Source organism: Cololabis saira, chromosome 21, assembly GCF_033807715.1.
Source record: "Cololabis saira isolate AMF1-May2022 chromosome 21, fColSai1.1, whole genome shotgun sequence".
NCBI classification, from domain to species: domain Eukaryota; kingdom Metazoa; phylum Chordata; class Actinopteri; order Beloniformes; family Belonidae; genus Cololabis; species Cololabis saira.
The window spans coordinates 8,600,498-8,626,128 of NC_084607.1; the positions used below are offsets into that span (position 1 = coordinate 8,600,498).

The following is a 25,631-nucleotide window of genomic DNA, read 5'->3' on the forward strand; positions in this document are numbered from 1 at the left end:
ATTAAAGCCGGGCAGACACTGTGCGATTATCGGCTCGTTTTGAGCCGATTTTCCAGTCGTGCAACTATTTTTTGGATCGGGTCGGATTTCGACCCAATCGTTGATCGTGCCTCGTGCAGTTATACGTGGGGTAACGACGAGAGGGTAACACCTCACGACGAGCTCCCCATCACGAATCGTGTGCTCGCAAGAAAATCGAACGTGTTTGAAATCCTGGTCGCTCCTTGTGAAGGAATCACAGTTGAAGCAGCTACGACCCGATTTGCCTCATCCTTTCGCAGAGAGCATGCGCAATCTCTGATGTCACGTCAAAAACTATTATTTGTAGTTTAAAGTGTTGCAAATTCACATTACAATTATGTTTTAATAGCAGAAAAAAAATCCCACGTCTGCCCAGCCAATTCCTTGTCCAATCACGGCGTTGTCTAATCTTTTTTCATTTATCGCCACACAGAACGGAACAAATTGCTAAAGGCTGATTTATGGTTCTGCGTAACACTAACACAATGTACGGGGCGCGTCGCCGCGTACCCTGCGCCGTAGACTCTGCGTTGGTGTAACGCGGAACCATAAATCAGCCTTCAGTGTGCGCTCTGTTGTGCTCATTTTGCTGGGATGCTCTAGAGCCGCATGCGGCTCTTTAGCGCCGCCCTAGTGGCTACCGGGAGCTCTTTCAAAAATGTTTGACATTTTTGTTCCTTTTTTTCTTCTTTTTTTTTCTCTTTTTTTTCTCTTTTTTTCTCTTTTTTCCCTTTTTTTCTTCTTTTTTTCCTTTTTTCTCTTTTTTTCTTCCTTTTCCCTTTCCTTTTTAATATCGACATTTCGACTTTTTTCTCAACATTTCGACTTTTTTCTCAACATTTAGACTTTTTTCTCAACATTTACACTTTTTTCTTGAGATTGTACTTCAACATTAATCTTGACATTTCAACTTTTTTCTCGAAATTTTGACTTTTTTCTCAACATTTCAACTTTTTTCTCATCATTTCGCCTTTCGCCATTTGCCTTCATTCTAAGGCTTATACAGGTCCCTCCGCCGAGACACAACTTTTGCTGTATGCGTTCATTGTTGTGTCTAAAAATGATGCGCAGTCCCCACCCAATCAGAAACGGTACAGATATTTTGTAATTTTTTTTTTGTATATATAAAAAAACTAAATTATAAAAAAATAAAGGACCCCCATAACCTTTGATCGGGTGGGCAGGACGCACGTTTGGGAACAGCCCACCCCTGCCCCAGAACCGGCCTAGAGTTCCAGTACACAGAGTCCCGACGGGAGTATTATGATCGTATAGTGTGAGCAGACGGGTCGCATCCGAGCATCGGGTCGTACAGTTAAAGACCATAAATCGTGGGCTGTGAACTTTTGAACTCAGCGATCTAGTCGTGCAGTGTGAGATGGAGCTGAATCAAACGATTTAAAATATCGCACAGTGTATGCCCAGTTTAAGACCAACGGCAATAGCAAGACTGCAACTGCAATTTTCAAATAAGCGATGAATTAATCTGGATGCAGCAAAGCAGCAGTGGTCTGAGGAGGAGACAACCCAATCTTTTAGAGATGTGGTCCATAATAATAATAATAATGGCTTGGTTTTATATAGCGCCCTTCAAGGCACCCAGAGACCATTATTCATTCATACACATTCTCACCGGTAGTGTTAAGCTACGTTTTGTAGCCACAGCTGCACCTGCAGACTGACGGAAGCGTGGCTGCCATATTGCGCCAAACGGCCCCTCCGACCACCACCAAACATTCATACACATTCACACGGATGGAGTTGCTACGTGGATCAAGTCCATAGTAGAGCAAATGTGCTGTTGTTGATTCAACTTTCGCGCAAACGTAGCGACGCAACTGAGGTTTGCAGCAACGTAACTGACGTGTATGGAGCTAGAACAGTCTCATAATTCACAAATGCACAGGACAAGTTTTACAAATGCACAGACCGATTTGCAATTCAAACAGCAGGTGTATCCGCCCCTTTAATCTGATTGGTTTATGAGTAAGTCGTGTTTTATCCACTGCTCTGCGTCCCCCACGTGGGGTGCGCTCTTATGATTGGCTGGAACAAAGGAAGACATCTGATTGGTTGCAGATCCTTCTGTGTTAAAAAAAAATGTATTTGTGGATCGAGTCACGTCAGGGGAGTCTCAAAAGTCACACGCCAATCCAGCGCAGCTCACAGACAAAAAAACATTTGTAATTCAGGTTATATTTGTGTGTGCATCGAATATACATTTGTGTATCTTGTCCTACGCACGTGTGAATTGTTCTGTGCATTTGTAAAACTTGTCCTGTGCATTTGTGAATTATGAGACTGTTCTAGCTCCATAGACGTGGCTCTCCTTAGCACCCGAGCTGTGGAAACCAAACCGGTTCTCAGCTGGTTCGCCAGTTGAACGAGTATTGAACCAGCACTGGCCCAGAACCAGCCCTGGAACCGGTTTGGAGGAAAAGCGGTAACATATATTCATCGCATGCACACGTATGTGCTGAACGTGGCACTTTCTCAAATCCCCGGCCTTTCTTGTTAAATTACAGCTCTAACATCTGATGCACATAAACACAACAGGACTCTCAAACTGTGAGTTCAGGACGACGGTGCAGGCCGTTTGAGCGACATTCATGCACACCCCAGTACATCATTCACTTCAACAACCCCAGCTGAGTTCCTTTCGTCGGTTTCAGGGAGGAAAACAGTCCCAATCTCTGCCAAGTTAACTGATGTCCAACTGCCAGGCTAAATAAATAAATAAAACAGCACCATTATGCAGTTTCAGTTCCCAGGGATCAGGAAACGTGGTTAAGTTGTTGTTCACAGCTGAAACAATTGCATTCATCACAGTGGCTGAACTGATGTTTTAGTGGAACAATAAGCAGAAATGTGAGACAGGTACACGTGTGTGTGTTCAGGTTTACCCAGAGGAGTGAAGGAAATCAGATACAGTTGCTGAAAATAGATTCCAGACTTTATATTCATGCAAATCTTTCATCAAACAATAATTGATGCAAATATGAGCAACACTTATGCAAAGCAATTGTTAAAATCCATTAGAAGATCTAATATTTAGCTTTTATGTCTGTGTGCAGTACTGGAGTTGAGGGGGGATGAGGGGGGATGGCATCCCCCCCTGAAATAAAAATTGTCAAAATCATCCCCCCTGTAAAACTGCCATCCCCCCTTTCCATCCCTTATGTCATTTCATCAATGAATGTGGTTTTACTGCTATTTCAACATTTAGAGTCATCACCAGAAACATAACACTAGAAAAATGTGACAATTTTCACCTGTTTCAGGTAAAATTTCACTTGAAATAAGTAGGAAAATCTGCCAGTGGAACAAGATTTATCTTCTTATTACAAGCAAAAAAATCTTGTTCTCCTGCAGATTTTTCTACTTATTTCAAGTGAAAATTTACCTGAAACAGGTGAAAATTGTCACATTTTTCTAGTGTTATGTTTCTGGTGATGACTCTAATTATTGAAATAGCAGTAAAAACACATTCATTGATGAAATTACAATTTATACTTGTTTCAAGTGAAAATCTACTTGAAACAGGTGAAAATTGTTGTTTTTTCCAGTGATGAGTCTTGTTTTAAGTGTAATGAGATTTTTTTTTACTAAAATGAGACATTTTAACTAGAAATAAGACAAATATTCTTGTTGAGATTTTGAGTTTTTGCAGTGATCCATTTTACTTATCCTGTGAAGGACAGAGTCATATTGATAAGTTCAGAAAACTGTTTTTTATTGTTGTGTTTTGATGTATTTGATGTAAGCCCAGTGGATATTTAAAGCTTACAGAAGGCTGCATTTAACTGCTGCTATGTCATTCCTGCAGTATTTCTGCAGGTGTTTTGGTCAGTGCTATTATTTGTAATATATTATATTATTTGTAATCAGCACAAATTATCTGTTCCCATATGATAAAATCCACCATCCCCCCTGATTTTTACAGCTCGAGTACTGTCTGTGTGACATGCTCATGCTGCAGTGTGGTAACGGTGCACGATCTGTTGCATGGTGGAATGGGACAGGGACTGTTTCCAGAGCGGGGCGGTGGCGGCGGCGGCGTGAGCAAACCGCCGGTTTGTAAACGCTGCAGACACAACTGCAAAACCTTTTCAATGTGTGATGACTTTGCAGATACGAAACAGAAGAGCCGGGGTTTGCAGGATAATGACAGACAGCCCGGGAGCATGACAGCAGGATGACATAGACAGGAACTGGCCTGGAAACGCATGGACACAACGGGAGGCTTCCAAAATTACAGGAGGGGGAGAGATGAAAGTGGGGCGGCCCGTGGAGGCCGGCGGGAGGCCAAGCCCACGTTAAAGTGGTAGCGCTCAAATTAGACGCTCTCGCCTGCCTTGTTGTTTACTTTTAGACAAGGCCTGAAATATTCTCATGGCCGGGGAAAATATTTACTCAACAGCAATGCAAATCAACAAAGAAAAATATGAGGAAAAAGAGTTATAATATTCAATCAGCTAACAGAGGTGTCAAAAGTATTCACATTCATTACTCAGGTAGAAGTATAGATACTAGAGTTTAAAAATACTCCTGCAGAAGTTGAAGTATCAACTCAAGTTTTTTACTCAAGTAAAAGTATAAAAGTACTGGTTTCAAAACTACTTAAAGTATAAAAGTAAAAGTAATGTAAGGGGGAAAAAAGCCATTGAAAATGAATGCATCTTAGTATAATGCAAATATATTAAAGAACCATATATGTTACTATTGAGCATTAACATGTGTTTCAGAGAGCAGGAGATATGATGACTAGTTGCCTATAAGTATTGTAATGGTGCAAAAAGTCAAACTTCAGAGGCATGTTATCATTTATCCTAACCTTTATTGGAATGTACATCCAAGTTTAGTTGCAGGAATCTGAGGGAACGGATGTAAGAACAAAACTGGACAAGAACATCTGAAACAACCACAACCAAATTCACTCTATCTGGATGGAGCAATTTAACTGGATAGTTTTTTTTTAAAGGCCGAAATGAAATAGAGTAACGAGGCTGTTTTTAAAATGTAAGGAGTAAAAAGTACAGATAATTGCATGAAAATGTAAGGAGTAAAAGTAAAAAGTCGTCTGAAAAATAATTACTCCAGTGAAGTATAGATAACCAAAATTTCTACTTAAGTAAGGTAACAAAGTATTTGTACTTCGTTTCTTGACACCTCTGTCAGCTAAACACTATCACAGAGAAACAACGCTTGTGGAGAGGAGTTGAATCCAAACAAGGCAGTTGGGAGAGTAAAGTTACTGCTCAGGCTCTGAAATGAAAGCACGTCCTTGTTTAAGAAGATCTGCAGCCCGAAGAGAAAACTATGTGGTGTGTTTTGACTGGAAGGTTGCTCGGGCTTGAGACACAGAGGGAAAAGCTATCTCCTCCGTCCCATCTGACACACACACACACACACACACACACACACACACACACACACACACACACACACACACACACACACACACACACACACACACAAACCGCCTACATACCATCCAGAAGCTGCGATTGTTGACATCCTCAGTGCTGCTTTCAGACGACACCTCCGACATCTTGTTCTCTGTGGAAGTGAAGTATTGGTGATTATTGATGATTATTGGTGATTATTGGTGATTGGTGGACCCGCCACCTGTGTATCTGCACACCACCATCCACGTTAGAAAGGTTTATGTCATCTACTGAGGCTCGTTGTGATGGAAAAGCTCCCACTTCAAGCAATAATCAGGCATTTTCAGCATAAATTCATGTTTAATCTGCTAATTATTTTTGTCTGACAAATACATTTTAGGTTTTTTAATTACAGACATGTTTCGGCGATCCTTTTTAATGCCTTCATCAATACAAAAACTCAAAATTTTACCAGGAATATTTGTCTTATTTCTAGTTAAAATGTCTCATTTTTAGTCAAAGAATCTCATTACACTTAAAACAAGAGTCATTACCAGAAAAATAACTTGTTATTTTCACCTGTTTCAAGTAAATTTTCACTTGAAATAAGTAGAAAATCTGCCAGTGGGACAAGATTTATCTTCTCATTACAAGCAAAAAAATCTTGTTCCACTGGCAGATTTTTCTACTTATTTTAAGTGAAAATCTACTTGAAACAGGTGAAAATTGTTGTTTTTTCCAGTGATGAGTCTTGTTTTAAGTGTAATGAGATTTTTTTGACTGAAAATGAGACATTTTAACTAGAAATAAGACAAATATTCTTGTTAAGATTTGGAGTTTTTGCAGTGAGTCGGGTCACACACATCATCTTGTGACTCTGATGAAGGCGAAAGGATCACCGAAATCCATTGAAAAAATTAACTGTATCAAATCATAATTTGATGTTGAATGGAATTTTTTTAATTCAAATTAAGACAGATGTCGGATACATTAATCCTGTCCATGACTTCTGGATATAACTTCTGGATATAACTCCATCCGTTCATCTTTCTGAGGGCCTGAAATGAGTGAAGCCCGCGCCGGGCCGCCGGGCCGGGCCGCCCACCCTCATCAGGACTAGGGTGGGACGATACGGATAACTCACAATTCAATGCTGTGGCGATATGTGGTCCACGATAACGATAATATCACGATACACGATATCTATGATATTCGATATATTGAAAGAAATTTCATCAATGATATATCACGATATATGTGACTGAAAAAGAAAAAATACCCATAAAAAGGAAAAGGTCTGTAGTTATGAATTTATTCATTGCCAAAACTTCATACAATGTACAAAGAAAGTGCATTTATATAGCACCTCACTGCCTCCTAGTCTTGTAAATGTAAACACTGTACAGATGGACAAAATGAAGTGCATGAACAATAGTGCGGTGACAACCGCGTAAATCCATTATGTGTGTCGTAGTAAAATATCGATATTTGCCGTCAGTTTATCGATTATTTATTGCAACAGAGAGCGCAACAATATATTGCAATATCGATTTTTCCCCCCACCACTAATCAGGACCCACTGAGAACTGGCAGCAGGTGAAGCTCATGTCGGCGGGTTAGTCGCAGGTTACAGTTTTGGGAGACGTACTTGGAAAGAGGTTTCGGAATTAGATTTGCTCAGTAAAATCGAATGAGCCGGCGTCTTGTACGTCTTGTCATGTCAACGCCACTCAATGCAAACAATTGTGACAAGCAAATTAACACTTACTCATCTTTTCAAATATTCAATTACAAAACTAGTAGCAAGCTAAGTTAACGTTACGTAGCTGATGCTGAGCTAAACATGTTTGCTAACCGTCCTGTGCGCTAATGTTACTAACCTATCCGGGTGAGTTTTCAGGTGCCCAATGACGTTGGATGTGGTTGAACCAGCATCCTTAATTTTGGCACTGCAAAACTTTCAAGTTTTTGTACCCAAACGTAATTACAAAGGGTACAGCAGCAGCTGCAGGTATGCCGGTCGCCATAGTGTTACCGTCATCTGAGTGAGGTGCGCACCCGAGGGGTAATATGGTTACCATGGTTACCATGCCAAAAAGGAAGGAATGACATTAAGCTCGTCAGACGTTTAAAAGTTTCCTCAATGCTAATAGGCCAAAAAAATAAAAAAATAAAGATTGTTCACGAGTCCCAAAACACGAGTCAGAGTCGAGTCTGAAGTCTTTTTAGCACAAGTCCAAGTCAAGTCTGAAGCCTCTGTGTCCTACGACTTAAGTGCGACTCGAGTCCGAGTCGCAAACTCGAGTCCCCATCTCTGTCTTGTACAGCACACTGAGGTTTCTGACCATGAGCTCTGACATCACCGGCACGCTGGAGCAGTAATCTCCCAGCATTCCCAGCTTTTGCAATATGACCTATCTTAAAATAAACAGGGGCTATGAGTCAACGCAGACACCCAGCCGCAGTCGCTCTTGTGCAACACGAGAGGTCTCCTGCACGCTTTTACTGTTCAAAATCAATCAACAAGTGAACAAATAAAACAACAACAACAACAACATGATCTGCAGGCAGAATAAAACCGTCGACAGGTCCCTCTCTGCTGTGCTTCAGCACAAACCTCCTGCACCTTAATGCTTTAGGGTTTTTATTCAGGCACACCAGGAAAACCATGAGGAACCAGGGGAGCACAAGCAACATGTCTTTTATTTGCTTTTATTCCAACAATAAAACTGTAAGTAACTTTTTAACAAGTTGGTTATGTCCCTGCAGCTCTGAACTCCGCACAACTCTCCGTCTGATTTCCCTCCCCTCGACTGCGTCCCCTCTCGGCTCCTTTCAGGCGCACAATTAGATTCAATGATTTCCCTCCGCGTCCTGCTGTTCACGGGGCATCACATGCTCAGCTAAGAGAATAATCGTCACGGCTCCCAGGGCCCGGCCTTTCCTCGGCCTCGCTCCGACCGCCGGCTTCTGCTGCACGCTACGCAACGCAGAGATCTGCGGGAGGTCACAAAAATAATGAGTGGCCTCCCGTTTGACACTTGACCTTTACTTCCTGAATCCCCGTCCCCACGCTGGCTCTCGCCCCCCCCCCCGGCCCGTGGGGCACGTCCACGCGCTTTCAAGGGAAAATGGGGGGTTGGGGAGCTCTGCTGTCACTTCCTGACATGAGATCATGTGGCATTCTTCTGCAACATCTACTGTCATGTTTTAATAGATTAAAAAGCAAACATCTTGTGTTAAATCAGCTCCACATGAGCGAATAACTTATCTCATATGTGCAAAACAGGAAACGGAGAACTTTAGCCTCCAATCAGGGGTAGCTGTGTCTCTCCGGGCCTCCTGCACGCACTTTTACGCACTTTTTGAGCTTTTTCTGCAAAGGTCTCTCTGCTGGAACCAATTTGTTAGTCACATAACCGAGTCGAATATGATTTCTTAGCTTCAATAATCAAGTTAAGCATCATCAGAGAGGAGGGGATTTCACCATGCAGCTTAAGCAATGCAGCTTTATAAACTATTTAGAGAACTGATATAAATTACTCAATAAAACAACAAGCTGTGTGCACTTATAGTGGCTCATCTGTGTCTTATTTGATAAATGTGCTGCATTCAATCGCCAGATTGATTTAAGTGAGCAGCAGAAATGGAAATAAACTGATAAACGTGTCTTTTTGTGCGACTTTGCTGACCTTTAAGTGCAACAGAGAGCATGACTCCCCGCCTACAAGAGCACACCAACATTCAGCGTGGGCTTTTTACTGTATATCTCTGCATATATAAATGGGGAAGTCCATCACAGATCCAGGAACCTGCATCTTTACGCTTTTAACCCACCAAACCTGCAGCTCGGTGGAGGTGGACGGGTCCATCTGGAGATTCCAGCCAACCAAACTCTTTCACCCGCTCATCCTGCACACACACACTCCCCCCCTCCCTCCCTCCCTCTCTCCCCCCGTCCCCGTTTCATCTGTCACACATAACTCAACACACACTCACACACACATTGCTTTGAGGGAATATATAGTAACAAATGCACGAAGAGCAGAAACAGGAGCTCCAACGGGGCTGAAATGAAACCATTCATCCCGGGAAAGCTGAGCAGCTCCTTACCTCTTCAGCTGCTGGGGTCCCTCTTTTATTCCCCCTCTTTTTCTTCTTTTGTTGAACTGTCTGCAACTTTTCCCCCTTTGCTTCCAGTCTCCCAGGCTCCTTCCTCACACTCCTCCTCGCCCTCTCACAACGTCAGTTTTCCACTGGTCCCGGACGGCGGTTGTTCCTGCTATTCCCCTTTCTTTGGCCCACTGTTTGTGTCAGATGAGTTGGCTTCTTTTTTTTTTTTTTTCCCTCCCTCCCTTCTTCTCCTCCCTCCCCCTAAAAATCTATCTCCTCCTCTCTCTCTCTCCCCCCTAACGCAGCTGCAAGGAAGGTTGTTCCCTCGCTCTCTGGAAGTCACCACTTGTTGGAGATCATCTCTGCCTCTCCGTCTGTCAGTCGCTCACTCCGTCACTCCGTCACTCCGTCTCCCTCAGACTGGTGTTAATAAAGTGTGTCAAAGGCCCGGGGGGTGTGGTTGTGTGTGCGTGTGACTGTGTGACTGTATGTGTGTGTGAGAGAGTTAGATACTAGCTGAGTCATCCAACTGGAGTGTGTTTTTTTTTTTTTTTTCTAGCTTTTCAGAAAGAAGGGCCAGAGATTTAGCAGAAAAGGAGCCCCCTATCCCCTCGTTTCCTCCTCTACGGGCCCCCGGGGAGGGCTGGGAAGGCCCAGCCTCCACAGCTGGAGGACACATCCGGTGTGTGTCCGTCAGAGGTGGACAGAGTACTCGACCCCAGTACTTGAGTAAGAGTACAAATTAGGGCTGGGCGATTTTGGACAAAAATAAAATCCCGATTTTTTTCTCTGAAAACCCGATTTTCGATTTCGATCTCGATTTTTTTGGTAAAACTACAAAAGACAATGGAATAAATTGTTTTAAATATTTTATCTTTATTTTTAAAGAAAAATAGCAAACAAATTTCCCTATTGGGAATGAAGTGCAATTGAAAGATACTGTTAATCCCCCTTGAGTTTAGTAAAGTGACAACATTTATAATTTTCTTGACCAAACAAAGATGACTAGACAAGATCTGTCTGTAATGCAGCCAGCTGCAAAAAAAGAAAATCGATTTTCCGATTTTCCTTTTTTAACATCGATTTTGATTAATAAATCCGATTTAGATTTAAAATCGATTAATCGCACAGCCCTAGTACAAATACTACTGGTCAAAATTTACTCCGTTACAAGTAAAAGTAGCTCAGTCAAAATATTACTCGAGTAAGAGTAGAAAAGTACTTGCTTTTAAAAGGTACTTAAGTATCCAAAAGTAAATGCTTTTAAATTTACTTTAAGTAAAAGTAAGAGTAAGAGTAAGAGTAAATTTCTTATTTTCCACATCAGTAAATTACTATATTTTTTCTAAATTAATTTAAGGATCTTTTAACTCTTGTTTCTGAGAATTAACTCTTTGAAACCAGCTGCACTGATGTGCTGCTTTTAGAACCACAATGTTATATAAAACCTGCAGAAACACCAAAAACAAATCAAATGAATGGGATCATAAGAGGACAGCAGATGATGCAGAGTTTATTAACAATCATGAACTGAAACCAAATAAACCTGCACCATCCAACTAAGTCTGGATCCCCCTCAGGGGGAGGCTTGACGTATTTCCGCTTTACGTACATCCCAGTGGAGAGCGTGCACTGTGATCGGTCTCCTCCTTTGACAAAAACAGCTTGTGTCCAATATGATTTTAGAGAAGAAGAAAAAAGAGCAGACCTGAAAGTAACGAGTACTTTTCAGCCTTCCTAGAAATTTACTCGAGTAAAAGTAAAAATATTTGTCTTGGAAATGTATTCAAGTAAGAGTAATAAGTACCAAATAAATATAATACTCAAGTAAAGTACAAATCCTCTGGATATGTACTTAAGTACAGTACTCAAGTAAATTTACTCCGTTACTGTCCACCACTGGTGTCCGTCTGCACAGAGCTGCTTTTTAAGGTCCCGGACCTCTTGAGAAGAGCCGTTCACACTCACATGTCTCTGCCTTTCGTGACACAATTCATCACAGGAACTTGTGATGCTTGCCGGCACATGCACATGGAAATAAGGAGGCGGCCCGGCGTTTGCAGCGCTTACTCACAGCTGCAAACCTGCTTTTAGAAAACAGTAATGGTATGTTGGTGATCTATAATCAGGACTGGAAGGACGGCAGACAGATTTAGGGACAATAACCCAGCAATTATGATAGCGGCAACAATGATAACACGGAGGGAACGCGTCAGCGCGTGAGATACGGGGGGTCATGACATGACAGGGTCAGTCTGAAATATGAAATCTACTTGATTTATTTCTGTTCTTTCAAATTTGTTCCTCACTAATTACATACATTTTTGCATTTCAAGTGACTTCAGATGAAGATAATTTTGTACAAAATCCATATAAACAACAGGCAAAGAGGAGCAAAGATGAGGAGAAACCCTCCGTTATGTCGAGTAATGCGTGGGATAAATCCTTGAAATGTTCATAATCTGTGTTTCCCAAAGAAATATTTGCAAATTTGTCCTTCTAAAGTCAATAATATCGTTATAAAACTGCAGGAATTTGAAAGAGTTTTAGTGCATAAAGAGCAAGGACACGAAGGAAGAAGGGATTTCTGATCTTGAGGACGACCAACATCATCATCAACATTTCATACAACCGAACAGCAGACTCCTGTAGGAAACCTCTGTGAGGGATTAATTCAATTCAATTCAATTCAATTCAATTTTATTAATATAGCGTCTAATACAACAAAAGTTGTCTCCAGACGCTTTCCAGAGACCCATACCCAGAACATGACCCCCGAGCAGTTATTACATAAACAATGGCAGGTAAAAACTCCCCTAGTGGGAGAAAAACCTTAAGCCAAACAGTGGCAAGGAAAAACTCCCCTTTAGGAGGGAAGAAACCTTGAGCAGGACCAGGCTCATCAGGGGGGACCCTCCTGCCGAGGGCCAGACTGGGGGTCAGGGACGGCAACAGCACAGCAGGCAGGTGGAAGCAGCAACGGGATGACCAGGGGTGGGGACCGCAGGCCAGCACGCAGCTCCCGAAGCTCCGGCCCAATCAGCAAGTCCCAGGTTGGGGTGCAGGGTCGGGGAAAGGTTGAGAAGGGGCAGGGCCAGGGAGAGGAGTCTTGACGGACAAATCTCTCCCCCGCCTGCCCGGGCCGTTACCCTGCCCCTCTCACTCCCACGCTGCAGGATCCGGTGTTTTGCATTCAGAGATGCTCTTCAACCGGCAGAGGATGCTGCACCATGAACAAAAGAGAAAAAAGAGGAGAAAAGGGGGGGACAGCACAAGAAACTACAGGAGCGACTCTAAAACACTAGAGTTTACACTACCTAGAGATTTACCAACACCAGCTAGAGGTTTACTAAACACTAACTATAGGCTTTACTAAACAGAAAGGTTTTAAGTTTAGTTTTAAAGGTGGAGGTGGTGTCAGCCTCCTTAACCCAGATTGGAAGTTGGTTCCATACAGTAAAGGCCTATGTCCACAAATGCTGCTTAAACTTTACTCCACAAATAAGTCTCACGTTAACTGTTATCCAGCAGCAGCGCTGACATCCCTGAGCTCGAAGGCAGCAGACGCTCCGTCACACAGCGAAGGAGTTTCTGTGATCAGATGAATCACTAACTCTGAGACAAATATCACCCTGCAAGAACTTCATTCCTGCAGAAGAGTCCAGGGTGGCTTTGGAGCGATGCTGCCTTCATCGCCATGCGGGCATCCCTGCATTTTTTTTACAGGGCAAAACCAGAGCTGGGTAGTAACCAGTTACATTTACTCCGTTACATTTACTTGAGTAAGTTTTGGGAAATTTTGTACTTTTAAGAGTAGTTTTGAATCACTATACTTTTTACTTTTACTTGAGTAGATTTGTGAAGAAGAAACTGTTCCTCTTACTCCGCTACATTAGGCTACGTTGAGCTGTTACTTTTCTTTTATCCCTTTTATCCGCATACGCGTCAATCTCATGACATGACTGGGTGATTCTTTGGGAAAAATGTTTGTTTTTGCATGTTTTGTCACATTTACACAGACTCAAACACACACAGAGTTTCTATGAGTTCATGGGCTCGTTCTAGTTCTGCCTGCTTAAAAAAGATTGATGAAATTTTGTGCTACTTGTGCTTAATTTATTTTTTTTATTCTGTTATTATTTTATTATTTATTAAAGTACTTGAATTTACTTTAAGATTCATTTTAATTTAATTTAGCTAGTCTTTATTTTTTATTTATTTTATATTTATTTTATTGATTTAATTTGCCTGAAGATGATTATTTTGTACTTTAGACGTTACTCAACAGTTACTCAGTACTTGAGTAGTTTTTTCACCAAGTACTTTTTTACTTTTACTCAAGTAATTATTTGGATGACTACTTTTTTTACTAAGCTTTTTAAAACTTTTTTTACTCTACTGAAATTCAGAAACTGAAGCATAGTAACAAATAAAATCTACTTGATGAGAAGGTGTGAAACACTGTTGCACTGCCTCCTAACTGAGAAATACTGCATGGTCCTTTTTTCTCTTCATAAAATGAATAAATACATTAAACATTATGATAATATATTCTGGACTGTGAAACTAGGTGCTAAATATATCAAACATTAGTCTGCTCCAAACTATTTGCTCCATATGACTCACTCTTTACAGAGACGTTTAGAAATGAAGGCGTTTATGAGTTCAACATGTCTAAACTGGCTGTAAGTGGCTCCCTGTTTGTCTTTCTGCTCAGATCTATTTCAGTCTTACTAACTGATTATTTTATTGGTCAGTTTTCACTTTTGCTTTCACATACTTCATGCAGATGGTGATCTGTTGAGAAGTAATTTTGCATCTGCACAACACTGGCTGACACGAGCAGCATCAGTTTCTCTTCATTTTGCCACATGACATATGCCGAGGTTGTATTTGGAAAATCCTTAGAAGAAATGTTTAGACTGGTCTTGTAAAACACTTAACACTTATTAATGGTTACTGGGTTTATTCATCTATTTATTTGTTGTTTTTTGTTTTGTTTTGTTTTTTAATCCACACTCATCTCCAATAATTACAACTGCCTGCAAATTATTTGTTTCGGTTTAATCTGAAATATTTTTATGCTGTTGCATTTTACGACACTTCGAACCCACAGATGTTTTACTTTAATTTATTTATAAACAATTTTTCTTTTATATTGTCTGATAAAACTCGTGGTTGCAGACAGAATCAGTTTTTTTGGCTGTTTGTTTGTTTTAATGAAAGTATAGTGACCTGTATTGGTAATTTATTATAACTACGACTCCATTTATGGCAAAACTATTAAGGCATTAACCAGAAATATTGAAAACATTAGAATATCAGTCTAACAGCAGTATTAAAAACTTGTAATATTTAATTTAAAAAAAAACGAATAAACTTTGTTCATCTGTTTATTTTCCCTATGACCCTCATCAAACTTTTTTATAATTAGTAACTGCCCTCTGGCGGTTATGGTGAGCAATAACATCTTTATTTCATCAGTACAGATAGGAGGCTGCATCAGTTATGTACTATGCTGCTACTGTACTATTAGTAGTACTACTAAGACAGAAATGCCATGCAAAGACACCCAGGTCATCAGGTATTTTTAGAGCCAGGGCCATTTCTGCCCTGCTGCTGTTATTTTTGCACCAGAACAACATTAAAGAATCAGCTTTTGCAGTCTGACCACCAGGTGGCAGAAATAAATCCCAAATCAAAACTAGAATAAAAATGGTGGATAAATATATAACAGTCATTTCTCTCTCATTGGGAAATGGGGATGTTTCAGGATAAGCCAATGTTTTCTCCTCTTCACTAATGGTATCAATAAATAGATATTAGTTAAAATAACCTGGCTTCAAGTGAAAGAAAGTGCTGTCAGGATCTTGTCACATTATACAGTTAATGGACATTTCTTGACAGCACATTTTGGATTCAAATTACCAGAAAAATGAGATGACGATGATTGCTAAGAATAACACTAAATAAATGGAAAAATGGCAAAGGCGGTGGAAAAATAAAATCAGGGGAAATGAAAAGCTCAAGAAGCAGCAGGAGAAAGAAGACGGGCGTGACATGGCTCAGATTTGGACACATCTGGTTGAACCACACAGTATTTATTTTAAGGAGACATTGAACATGGAAATGTGATTATTGTGGAAGGGAAAAAAGTGAAAGTTGTGAGTCACAAGGTCTTCTATAAACACTTTAAGCAACATTGTAGTTCATATGTTCCACCACCAGAGGTGGGTAGAGTAGCCAAAATTTGTACTCAAGTAAAAGTACTGTTACTTCAGAATAATATGACTCAAGTAGAAGTAAAAAGTAGTCATCCAAATAATTACTTGAGTAAAAGTAAAAAAGTACTTGGTGAAAAAACTATCCAATTACTGAGTAACTGTTGAGTAACGTCTGATTTATTTTTTAACACAACCATTCAAACAGACAAAAGTACAAAATAATCATCTTCAGGTAAATTAAATCAATAAAATAATAAAATTAATTAAAATGAATAAAACATAAAAAATAGCTTAAATTAAAATAATCTTAAAGTAAATTCAAGTACTTTAATAAATAATAAAATAATAGAAAAATTAATTAAGCACAAGTAGCACAAAATTTCAAGCCTTTGTACTTTTCTTTTTTAACCAGGCAGAACTAGAACAAGCCCATGAACTCATAGAAACTCTGTGTGTGTTTGAGTCTGTGTAAATGTGACAAAACATGCAAAAACAAACATTTTTCTCAAAGAATCACCCAGTGATTCCATGAGATTGACGCGTACGCGGATAAAAGGGATAAAAGAAAAGTAACAGCTCAACGTAGCCTAATGTAGCGGAGTAAGAGTAACAGTTTCTTCTTCACAAATATACTCAAGTAAAAGTAAAAAGTATAGTGATTCAAAACTACTCTTAAAAGTACAACATTTCCCAAAACGTACTCAAGTAAATGTAACTCGTTACTACCCACCTCTGTCCACCACATTGGGGCGGTAGTGCGCCAATTCGATCTTTGCCCACCTACAGTTTATGGCTAGAAGAAGAAGAGGAAGAGGAACCAGAAGAAGAAGCAGTTGCAGCAGCAGCAGCAGCAGCAACGTGGTGGTGGTAAGATCCTCTTGGTCTTATTTTTCCTTATTTAAACTTTCTTTTTTAAATACGAATGAATGAGATCACTTTTGTTTTAATTACCCACTTATACAACGACGTTATGATATTTTTGCTGTGAAGTGTGTCATTTTTGGATAACATTAAAGTTATATCCTCGACTTTTAAAGAGTTGCAGGTGAAAATTTGCCAATTTCATTAAGAAATTAGCTCATTAAACTAAAATTATATATAAAAAGTATTGAATTAGGTTGTTTTATATTGTTGGTGAAGGTTTTCTGAGCGTGGACTTGGACCACGTGGTGAGCAGATGCGTTAGCATGGGTGGCTAACATGCCACTGAAACATGTGAAGAACCAGCTCAACATCCATTATTTAATGTTTTAGTGTGCAATATTGATAGGATGAATGTGGTGTTATACTCTGAAATGGCTGTATTTCTCCCCTGATGACGTGCACTGGGCTCTGAGACAGTTTGAAGAAGGTTGTGCATCTCTGGCCCTGACAAGCCAGAGTTCCTGAGGAGATAATCAGAACTACAGTCAAACCTTGAGTTGATCAAAGGTGCTGGCATTGATGGAACATTAACTGGATCTCTTTTTGTCTTCTCAGGTTTTTGGCGGGATGGAAAGTCCGAACCAAACGGATCTGCAAAGGTGGGTCATCTCAAGAGTCGCCATTGTTATCTGTTGGCAACTCCCTGACTGTTATAGCCAGTACTCGAGTTGTAAAAGAAAATCAGGGGGGATGGTGAATTTTATCATATGGGGACAGATAATTTGTGCTGATTACAAATAATATAATATATTACAAATAATAGCACTGACCAAAACACCTGCAGAAATACTGCAGGAATGACATAGCAGCAGTTAAATGCAGCCTTCTGTAAGCTTTAAATATCCACTGGGCTTACATCAAATACATCAAAACACAACAATAAAAAACAGTTTTCTGAACTTATCAATATGACTCTGTCCTTCACAGGATAAGTAAAATGGATCACTGCAAAAACTCAAAATCTTAATAAGAATATTTGTCTTATTTCTAGTTAAAATGTCTCATTTTAGTAAAAAAAAAAATCTCATTACACTTAAAACAAGACTCATCACTGGAAAAAACAACAATTTTCACCTGTTTCAAGTAGATTTTCACTTAAAATAAGTAGAAAAATCTGCCAATGGAACAAGATTTTTTTGCTTTTAATAAGATAAATCCCACTGGCAGATTTTCCTACTTATTTCAAGTGAAAATTTACTTGAAACAGGTGAAAATTGTCATGTGTTATTTTTCTGGTGATGACTCTAAATGTTGAAATAGCAGTAAAACCACATTCATTGATAAAATGACTTAAGGGATAGAAAGTGGGGATGGCAGTTTTACAGGGGGGTTGATTTTGACCGTTTTTATTTCAGGGGGGGATGCCATCGCCCCTCAACTCCAGTACTGGTTATAGCCTTAGTGTTTTCATGCTTTCAGTGGACACAAATCCCAGCTTAATTTTGTAGAAACACTTTGAATAATACAGTATTCAGGGATGGAAAGTGTTGATTTCTCCTCCTGTGATGACTTGCACTGGGCTCTGATTGTGCGTGGAGACTGTTGTGCAGCTTTGGCCCTGACAAGCCAGAGTTTCTGAGGAGATGATAAATGCACGTCAGCAGCGTAAACGGTTTAGACGACGTGCTTACACACTTTTCTGTCTTTCCAGGTCTTGAACTGAGTCAGTGAAAATGCCGGCTGCAGCTAAATCAGGTTTGTGCAGAACACCATCCTCTTTCTCAACGGCCGTCTCTTGTGATGTTTAGCACTGGGCTCAGAAAATCAGTGCTGACAACGTGCAGCTCTGCCCGTGACACGGTGGAGTCTGAGGAGACGGCCCAAAAAATAACTTCTTTTTTAGCGTGTTTGATACACTGATAGTTGTCTTTATTGATTTCTATTTTTTCCTCTTTGTTCCAGGTATGGATCTTCTCTTTTTTTCACCTCACATGTTTCTGGAAGTCATAACTGTTATTGCTCTGAAATAAATAAAAAGAAAATTGAAGTGGTGTTGTCTTTATCTCTGTTTCTTTGTTAATTAGTTGCAAAACTTTTAATTGTACAGGAATACGGGGGGATCTGGGATCTTGTAATGACTGATGGTGAAGTTATGAAAGTATTTTCGGAGTGTAGAAATGAGATAATCAGCTATATTGCATACATATGAAATTGACTCCAGTATGGTGAATCATACAGGTCAGAACTGGAGTCTGTTTGCTCGATTAGATCAAATGCTGTGATTTAGATGGTTAAACATTAAACTGCCTCTGTTACTCGTGTTGCAATTGTGCTAAAGTAAAACCCTAACAAGCAACAACATATGGAGGCAGATATGTGAGGTTTTCCTGGTTGACACATTCTTCTAGCAAAGGGAAAGTTTAGCACCAGAGAGTCAAATCATGTTGCAATTTTCATCACAGAAGTTGTGATCCCTAGTACATCACAGCAGATGTGGGCTCTCCTCAGGCTGAAAGGTCCGTGTGATCAGGTGGACGGATAAATGAGCTTGTGTATAAAAGAACTGGAAGTCCATTAGAAGCAAAAAAAGACCCTGGAAAGTCCAGTTGTTTAAGGAGAAACTCCTGCAAACATTTAAAAAAAATAATTGTCTTAGTCTGCTATACAGGACTGTCTCAGAAAATTAGAATATTGTGATAAAGTTCTTTATTTTCTGTAATGCAATTTAAAAAAAAAAAAAAAAAAAAAAAACAAACGTCATACATTCTGGATTCATTACAAATCAACTGAAATATTGCAAGCCTTTTATTTTAATATTCCTTATTATGGTTTACAGTTTAAGATTAAGATTCCCAGAATATTCTAATTTTTTGAGATAGGATATTTGAGTTTTCTTAAGCTGTAAGCCATGATCAACAATATTAAAATAATAAAAGGCTTGCAATATTTCAGTTGATTTGTAATGAATCCAGAATGTATGACATTTTTGCAATACAGAAAATAAAGGACTTTATCACAATATTCTAATTTTCTGAGCCAGTCCTGTAATGTGTGAAGATGGGCCGCTGTCTGAGACTGGAACAGACCAAAAGGAATTGGGAGATTCTGGTGTCCTGGACATTCATAGTGAGAGCCTGCTGAAGGAAAACCCCTAAGCTGATGGGTGAATAAACATTGATGAACTGACATCACAGCTTGGCGTTAGCCGTGGTAATTCTCGCAACATTGAGTCATTTGGATGTTGAGAAATGGATGACCGCTGGTTACCATGACAACAAGCAGATGACCACAGGGCTGAAAGAGTTGATGGTGAACTGTTGCACCAATTCTTGCAAGTCTGTGAAAGACACAAAGACTCATAACCGGTGATGAAACGTATCGTTTTGAACTACAATAAAAAAATATTTATAAAACAGTCGATGGAATTTCATCATCTAATCTATCCAAAGACAAAAAAAAAAAGTTAATAACTAAAAAGTCAGCCGGGGAAGTTGTGGCAAGTGTTTTATGCGATGCTTGGGGTCTGTTTCTTGCCAGTTTCTTACCCGAGAGGATAAACATTCAGAACTATAACCAGTACTGGACATGAGGGGGGATGGCATCCCCCCCTGAAATAAAAACAATCAAAATCATCCCCCCTGTAAAACTGCCATCCTGCCTTTCTATACCTTATGTCATTTCATCAATGAATGTGGTTTTACTGCTATTTCATCACCAGAAAAATAACTTGTTTGACAATTTTCACCTGTTTCAAGTACATTTTCACTTGAAATAAGTAGAAAAATCTGCCAGTGGGACAAGATTTATCTTCTCATTACAAGCAAAAAAGTCTTGTTCCACTGGCAGATTTTTCTACTTATTTTAAGTGAAAATCTACTTGAAACAGGTGAAAATGGTTGTTTTTTTCAGTGATGAGTCTTGTTTTAAGTGTAATGAGATTTTTTTTTTTTTTTACTAAAATAAGACATTTTAACTAGAAATAAGACAAATATTCTTGTTAAGATTTTGAGTTTTTGCAGTGATCCATTTTACTTATCCTGTGAAGGACAGAGTCATATTGATAAGTTCAGAAAACTGTTTTTTATTTTTGTGTTTTGATGTATTTGACGTAAGCCCAGTGGATATTTAAAGCTTACAGAAGGCTGCATTTAACTGCTGCTATGTCATTCCTGCAGTATTTCTGCAGCTGTTTTGGTCACTCCTATTATTTGTATTATATTATTTGTAATCAGCACAAATTATCTGTCCCCATATGATAAAATCCACCATCCCCCCTGATTTTCTTTTACAACTCAGGTACTGCCTATAACACTAAACCAAGTCAGAGCAGATTTTGAAATGACTAAAGTTCTTGAATGAAATAAAACGAGGCCTCACTTGAGCTTCAAAACAAGATTTTGCACCCTCAAGAAAATAATATGATTGAATCCAAAAGAAGCCACCTCTGGAGCTGCAGTTCACTACCTGAAGACCAGACTTGAGTCAGAAAGACTTAGGGAGGTCTGGAGGAACGTCACCGAAAAGTAAAAACCTTTAACTCAGTAAAATGTTTCTCTGGATACAAATCAAAGCGAAGAATCAGCACAGCTGAAGACCCCGATGATGAAGGTAAAACCTCTAGACTTACCTGTCAGCTGTTTGTGAGGACAAACGCAAACAAACCTTTTTAAGTAAGTTCGGGTGAAAAATCATCGTCTTCCATCACAGGAAGGAAATCCGTGTTTAGATGGGGAAGAAAGGAGTCACGAAGCAGAACTTTGTTTCTTTACTTCATTATAATTCTAACAATTTATCTCTTAAAACATTTGAAATTCATATACATTTATATGAATGTGTATATGCGTATCACATATACATATATATATTCTGTAAGTTACCTTTAATCAGTTCATATTCTCTTTTTAAAAGATCTCTCAAAGGAAAAGATGCTTTCTATAGAGTCCGACCGATTCCCTCGGATATGAACCTTTCTGCTGGCAGCGCCTGTGAACGACCGCTTAAATACAACGACAAAATGCAGAAAAATAGGTCTAAGATGTTTCCCTCCAGTCACCGACTAACAGGATGTTTGATTTCGTCATCTGGGCTTCTCCGACATCTCTACAGACCTGCTGGAAACAGAGTCTGGCTGGATTTGGATCCCTGTGTAACTTCCTCTCTTTTTTTGATGAAAATTACTTTAAAATGTCAAAAGACAAAAAAAATAAAAATGTAAAAAGTCACATTTGGTAATAACAGGGTCATTGCATAATATGCTGGTTGCAAACAAAGAGCCATGAGCTTACTGGCACATGTTAGCGAATGCGAGAGGTGCTTTTGTACAAATCAGAAGATGCAAACAAGTGAACTTTGAGCTGAAACAGGCGGGTGCAGAGAACGGGTCAAACTGTATAGAAAGCAGAACAGTTAAATAAATACATTGTCATTTTTCATGTTAAACGTTATTTGGAAGACAGAGATTCGTTAGAACTTTAGACTTTTTTTTTTTTTTTTTACATCTTAAACCATGGTTAGATGACCATTATTTTCATCGTCCTTATTGCTATTTCCCTTCACATATAATAATCTCTTCTTGACTACCGGAGCACAGCGGAAACAGAAGCTAATCCCTTTAATGATCCTCGCCGTTTCACATTGGTAGCCATGTGTGCACGTTTAAAGTAGCAGGATGTATGGAACCTCCTCATCTTTTGGTTAAAGTGGACGGAGAACATCAGAGCGGGGCGGGGAGCGACCTCCACCGCGGGGGCCCTGGCGTCGCACGCACAGTCGATGCAGGATGTGTTCGTGGACTCGAAAAGCAGCAGGAGAGGCGAAGCGTTGTTCAAGGTAGAGAAGTCATAAGAGCCCTTATATTTGATCTCAGCAAAGTTAAGACAAGCAGGACTTGGGATGAGATGTGAACGCAACATTGGGAGCTAATGACCAACTCAAAGGACTTCATACTCTCACAGACACAGAGGAGTTATATTAAATTAGTTCATATCATTTAAGACAGGGGTCGGCAACCCAAAATGTTGAAAGAGCCATATTGGACCAAAAACACAAAAAACAAATATTTCTGGAGCCGCAAAAAAAGAAAAGTCTTGTATAAGCCTTAGAATGAAGGCAAATGGCGAAAGGCGAAATGTCGAGAAAAAAGTTGAAATGTTGAGAAAAAAGTCAAAATTTCGAGAAAAAAGGTCGAAATGTTGAGAAAAAAGTCAAAATTTCGAGAAAAAAGTTGAAATGTCAAGATCAATGTTGAAGTACAATCTCAAGAAAAAAGTTGAAATGTCGAGAAAAAAGTCAAAATTTCTCAGAAAAAAGTCGAAATTCCGATATTAAAAAGGAAAGGGAAAAGAAAGAAAAAATGAGAAAAAAGGAAAAAAAGAAGAAAAAGAAAAAATAGAAGAAAAAAAAGAAAAAAAGAGAAAAAAAGAGAAAATAAAGAGAAAAAAAAAGAAGAAAAATAGGAACAAAAAGGTCAAAATTTTTTGAAAAAGCTCCAGGAGCCACTAGGGCGGCGCTAAAGAGCCGCATGCGGCTCTAGAGCCGCGGGTTGCCGACCCCTGATTTAAGAGGAGCTGGCTTTTATCCAAGACTGGAAAAAATCTAAAAACCTGCAGGAAGGTATTGGAATAAAACAAATTTTTACTCAAACTTACCATGGCTGTCCCCGGAGCATCAGCTGCTACATTTTTTACAGCGTAATTTTACTTAGCAACTAACTTTTAAAAGAGTGAGGAAGATTACATTTTGAGGCCTTTAACGCGTTGGATTAAAGCTTCACAGTCCGGCGACGGAAACACAAAGTGGAAAAGGAAGATCTGAAAAATGTGCTTCACATTTACTCGCAACGCTTCTCGTCACACAGAAGCAAATGTTCAGGGAATAGTGCACCACGTGATGGAGTATGTTTCTTTCGCTTCAAAAATACTTTCATATACATACGTTTATGCGTTTACCGCGGCGATTATCTTCCGTACGCGGTCACAACTCCAGCCGGCTGCACTTGGATCCAGGAAAACCAGGACCTCTCTTAGGTTTTAATAACAGCAAGGACGATGATAGTAATGACAAATAGTAACAATAAATCTCTTCATATCAATATCAGTATTCCATTGTTCCCATTTAAAGTTTAAAAAGTGTAAGAATAATCATAGTATTAAAACTTCGATGTGGGCATTTCTCTTGGGTTCCCTCGGCCGGGCCGGGCCGGGCCGGGCCGGGCCGGGCGGCTGCACGCTCCCTCCTGGGTTCGCCGGAGGAGAAAGGCCTCTCCAGGAAGGAGCAGGGGGGGGGTCGGGTGGGAAAGAACGAGAAAATGGCAGTTTGTACTCTTCCCCTCACCTCTCCCGTCCCGTCTCCGTCACACCGGACGTCTGAAGGAGTCGGCAGCATCTGCCACGATGCTGAAGGAGTCTTTCCCCCGCTGGAAGATTTTCTCTTCACATTCTCATACATCCCATCCAACACTTGAAAGCACAGTCTGTCTTCATGTATTAGTACATGTCGGGTCCAAACATGGAGTGTGTGTCTATATATAAGGTGTCCCATACACAAACACTGGCGTGTGCTCGCGTTTGTCTACATGTTGGTGTGTTTATGCATGCAGGCGTGGATGGTGGTCACGTGGTGCCTGTGTGTGTTCACATTAGTGTTTTACTTCTCTTTTTTATGTTGTTGGTCTGGGCACTTGTTTTTGCTACAAATTGTCGATACAGTGATCAGTCTGTATAGGTGTCGTTATATGATGATAGAGAGCTATAGAGACGACGCATGTGACCCTGGTTTGCAGGATCCGTAGTGAGGACAGAGCCCTAACCAGCGATGAGGTAAAAAACAAGGACGTGAGCGATCGACAGCGAGCGTCCGGGGTCGAAGCCTAAGACGCGGCGTGTCCATCGTCTACGTAGGATGTGGAAGCTGTGACGACACTCTGCTCCTCACCAAGCACACAAAAAAGCCTCGTACTCCTGCACTCATTCAGCATTCACCCTGAATACTCCTCCTCTACGATGCCCAGGCTTTAAAACGTTGCAACTGAATATTTTTCGAATCTTAAAACCGGAACGAATGTTGGGGGTAAAGGGACTGACTAACAAGACCACTTCTCCGTGATGCTCTCGAGCCATCCAACCATACAGCCTGTGACCTTCCTTCCCCTCTCCTAAGTCTGATTGGTGTGCGGCGGCGGCCGCTGCTGCTGCAGCGTTCACGCACATCTCGGATGGGAGTGTGTGTGTTTCGCTTGTGTTGACGGGTGTGACCGTGCACTTATGTGGGGAGTGTACTGGTGTAAATCAGCCTGCCATAACTGGGGAGCGCCAGCCGGTGTCTTTACGAATCGTCAGGCCGTCTTCCATCCCTCTGTTGCCACCTCTCTTCAGGACTCCTCCCTCTTTCCCTCTTTCCTCTGCTCGCTGTGTGAAATCTGTCCTCCGCTCATTTGTTGTGTGAATCCACCATGAATAGCAGCAGTTGTGCCGTCCTCCTTCACCGCCTTCAACCCCCTCCTTCTTGTCTCTGTGCCCCTCTTTCCACGTCTGCAACTGCAACCTCAGCTTCGACTCCCGTCATCCCTCCTCCTCTCGCTCTGTCCGTCCCGAGGTGACAGAACAGAAATGGGAAATGGGCTGCTGGACAACCTGAGGACAAAAACAAAAAAAAATAAAATAAAATAAAAAGCAAAAGTGAGTAGCTGCAATGACCCCAGAACATATTTGCTCAGTTTATAGTCTCTGCATTTGAACTCCGGGTGGGGAGAGCTGCCGAGAGGCGTTTCAGCGCTAAACAGGAAGAGGGTGCTGTTCATCTCTAGAAATAAATTACATCTTTTGGGAAGTTGGGCCATTTTTCACGGCATCTTTAAGCAGAATGACGAAAGCAAAAAGAACAAGCAAAGGCACGAAGTAAATGACAGTGAAAATTTAAATGATAATGTGGGGGGGACAGCTGAATCATTCAATGTTTCATTTATTTACATTTTTATCACGTGATCTTTACCAAAGACAAAAATTAAGGAGAAAAATAAATAAAT

The 25,631-nt window shown here is 40.2% G+C and overlaps 1 protein-coding gene, 1 long non-coding RNA gene and 3 other non-coding genes across 6 annotated transcripts in view; 4 read left to right on the forward strand and 1 right to left on the reverse strand.

Moving 5' to 3' along the window:
* Nucleotides 1-9,729, reverse strand: part of si:ch211-51c14.1 (protein kinase C and casein kinase substrate in neurons 2 protein) — a 34,698-nt gene extending 24,969 nt beyond the window's left edge. The window contains exons 1-2 of one of the 2 annotated variants that reach the window (XM_061711945.1): nt 9,522-9,729; nt 5,513-5,580 (exon numbers count right to left, since the gene is read on the reverse strand). In XM_061711945.1, the coding sequence (XP_061567929.1) occupies nt 5,513-5,572 (60 nt within the window). In that variant the 5' untranslated portion in view covers nt 5,573-5,580; nt 9,522-9,729. Of the gene's footprint in view, nt 1-5,512; nt 5,581-8,273; nt 8,378-9,521 lie in introns of those variants that run through there. The other variant, XM_061711946.1, reaches the window with a different exon arrangement.
* Nucleotides 9,730-16,577: 6,848 nt separating this feature from the next.
* LOC133421912 (uncharacterized) lies at nt 16,578-18,661 on the forward strand. The gene is made up of 4 exons (XR_009770709.1): nt 16,578-16,612; nt 17,225-17,268; nt 18,321-18,364; nt 18,572-18,661. It is a non-coding gene; the product is annotated as an uncharacterized LOC133421912 (long non-coding RNA).
* LOC133422850 (small nucleolar RNA SNORD88) lies at nt 17,050-17,141 on the forward strand. The gene has a single exon (XR_009770785.1). It is a non-coding gene; the product is annotated as a small nucleolar RNA SNORD88 (small nucleolar RNA).
* On the forward strand, nt 18,164-18,255 carry LOC133422851 (small nucleolar RNA SNORD88). Its single transcript, XR_009770786.1, has one exon. It is a non-coding gene; the product is annotated as a small nucleolar RNA SNORD88 (small nucleolar RNA).
* LOC133422849 (small nucleolar RNA SNORD88) lies at nt 18,399-18,487 on the forward strand. Its single transcript, XR_009770784.1, has one exon. It is a non-coding gene; the product is annotated as a small nucleolar RNA SNORD88 (small nucleolar RNA).
* Nucleotides 18,662-25,631: the final 6,970 nt, after the last annotated feature.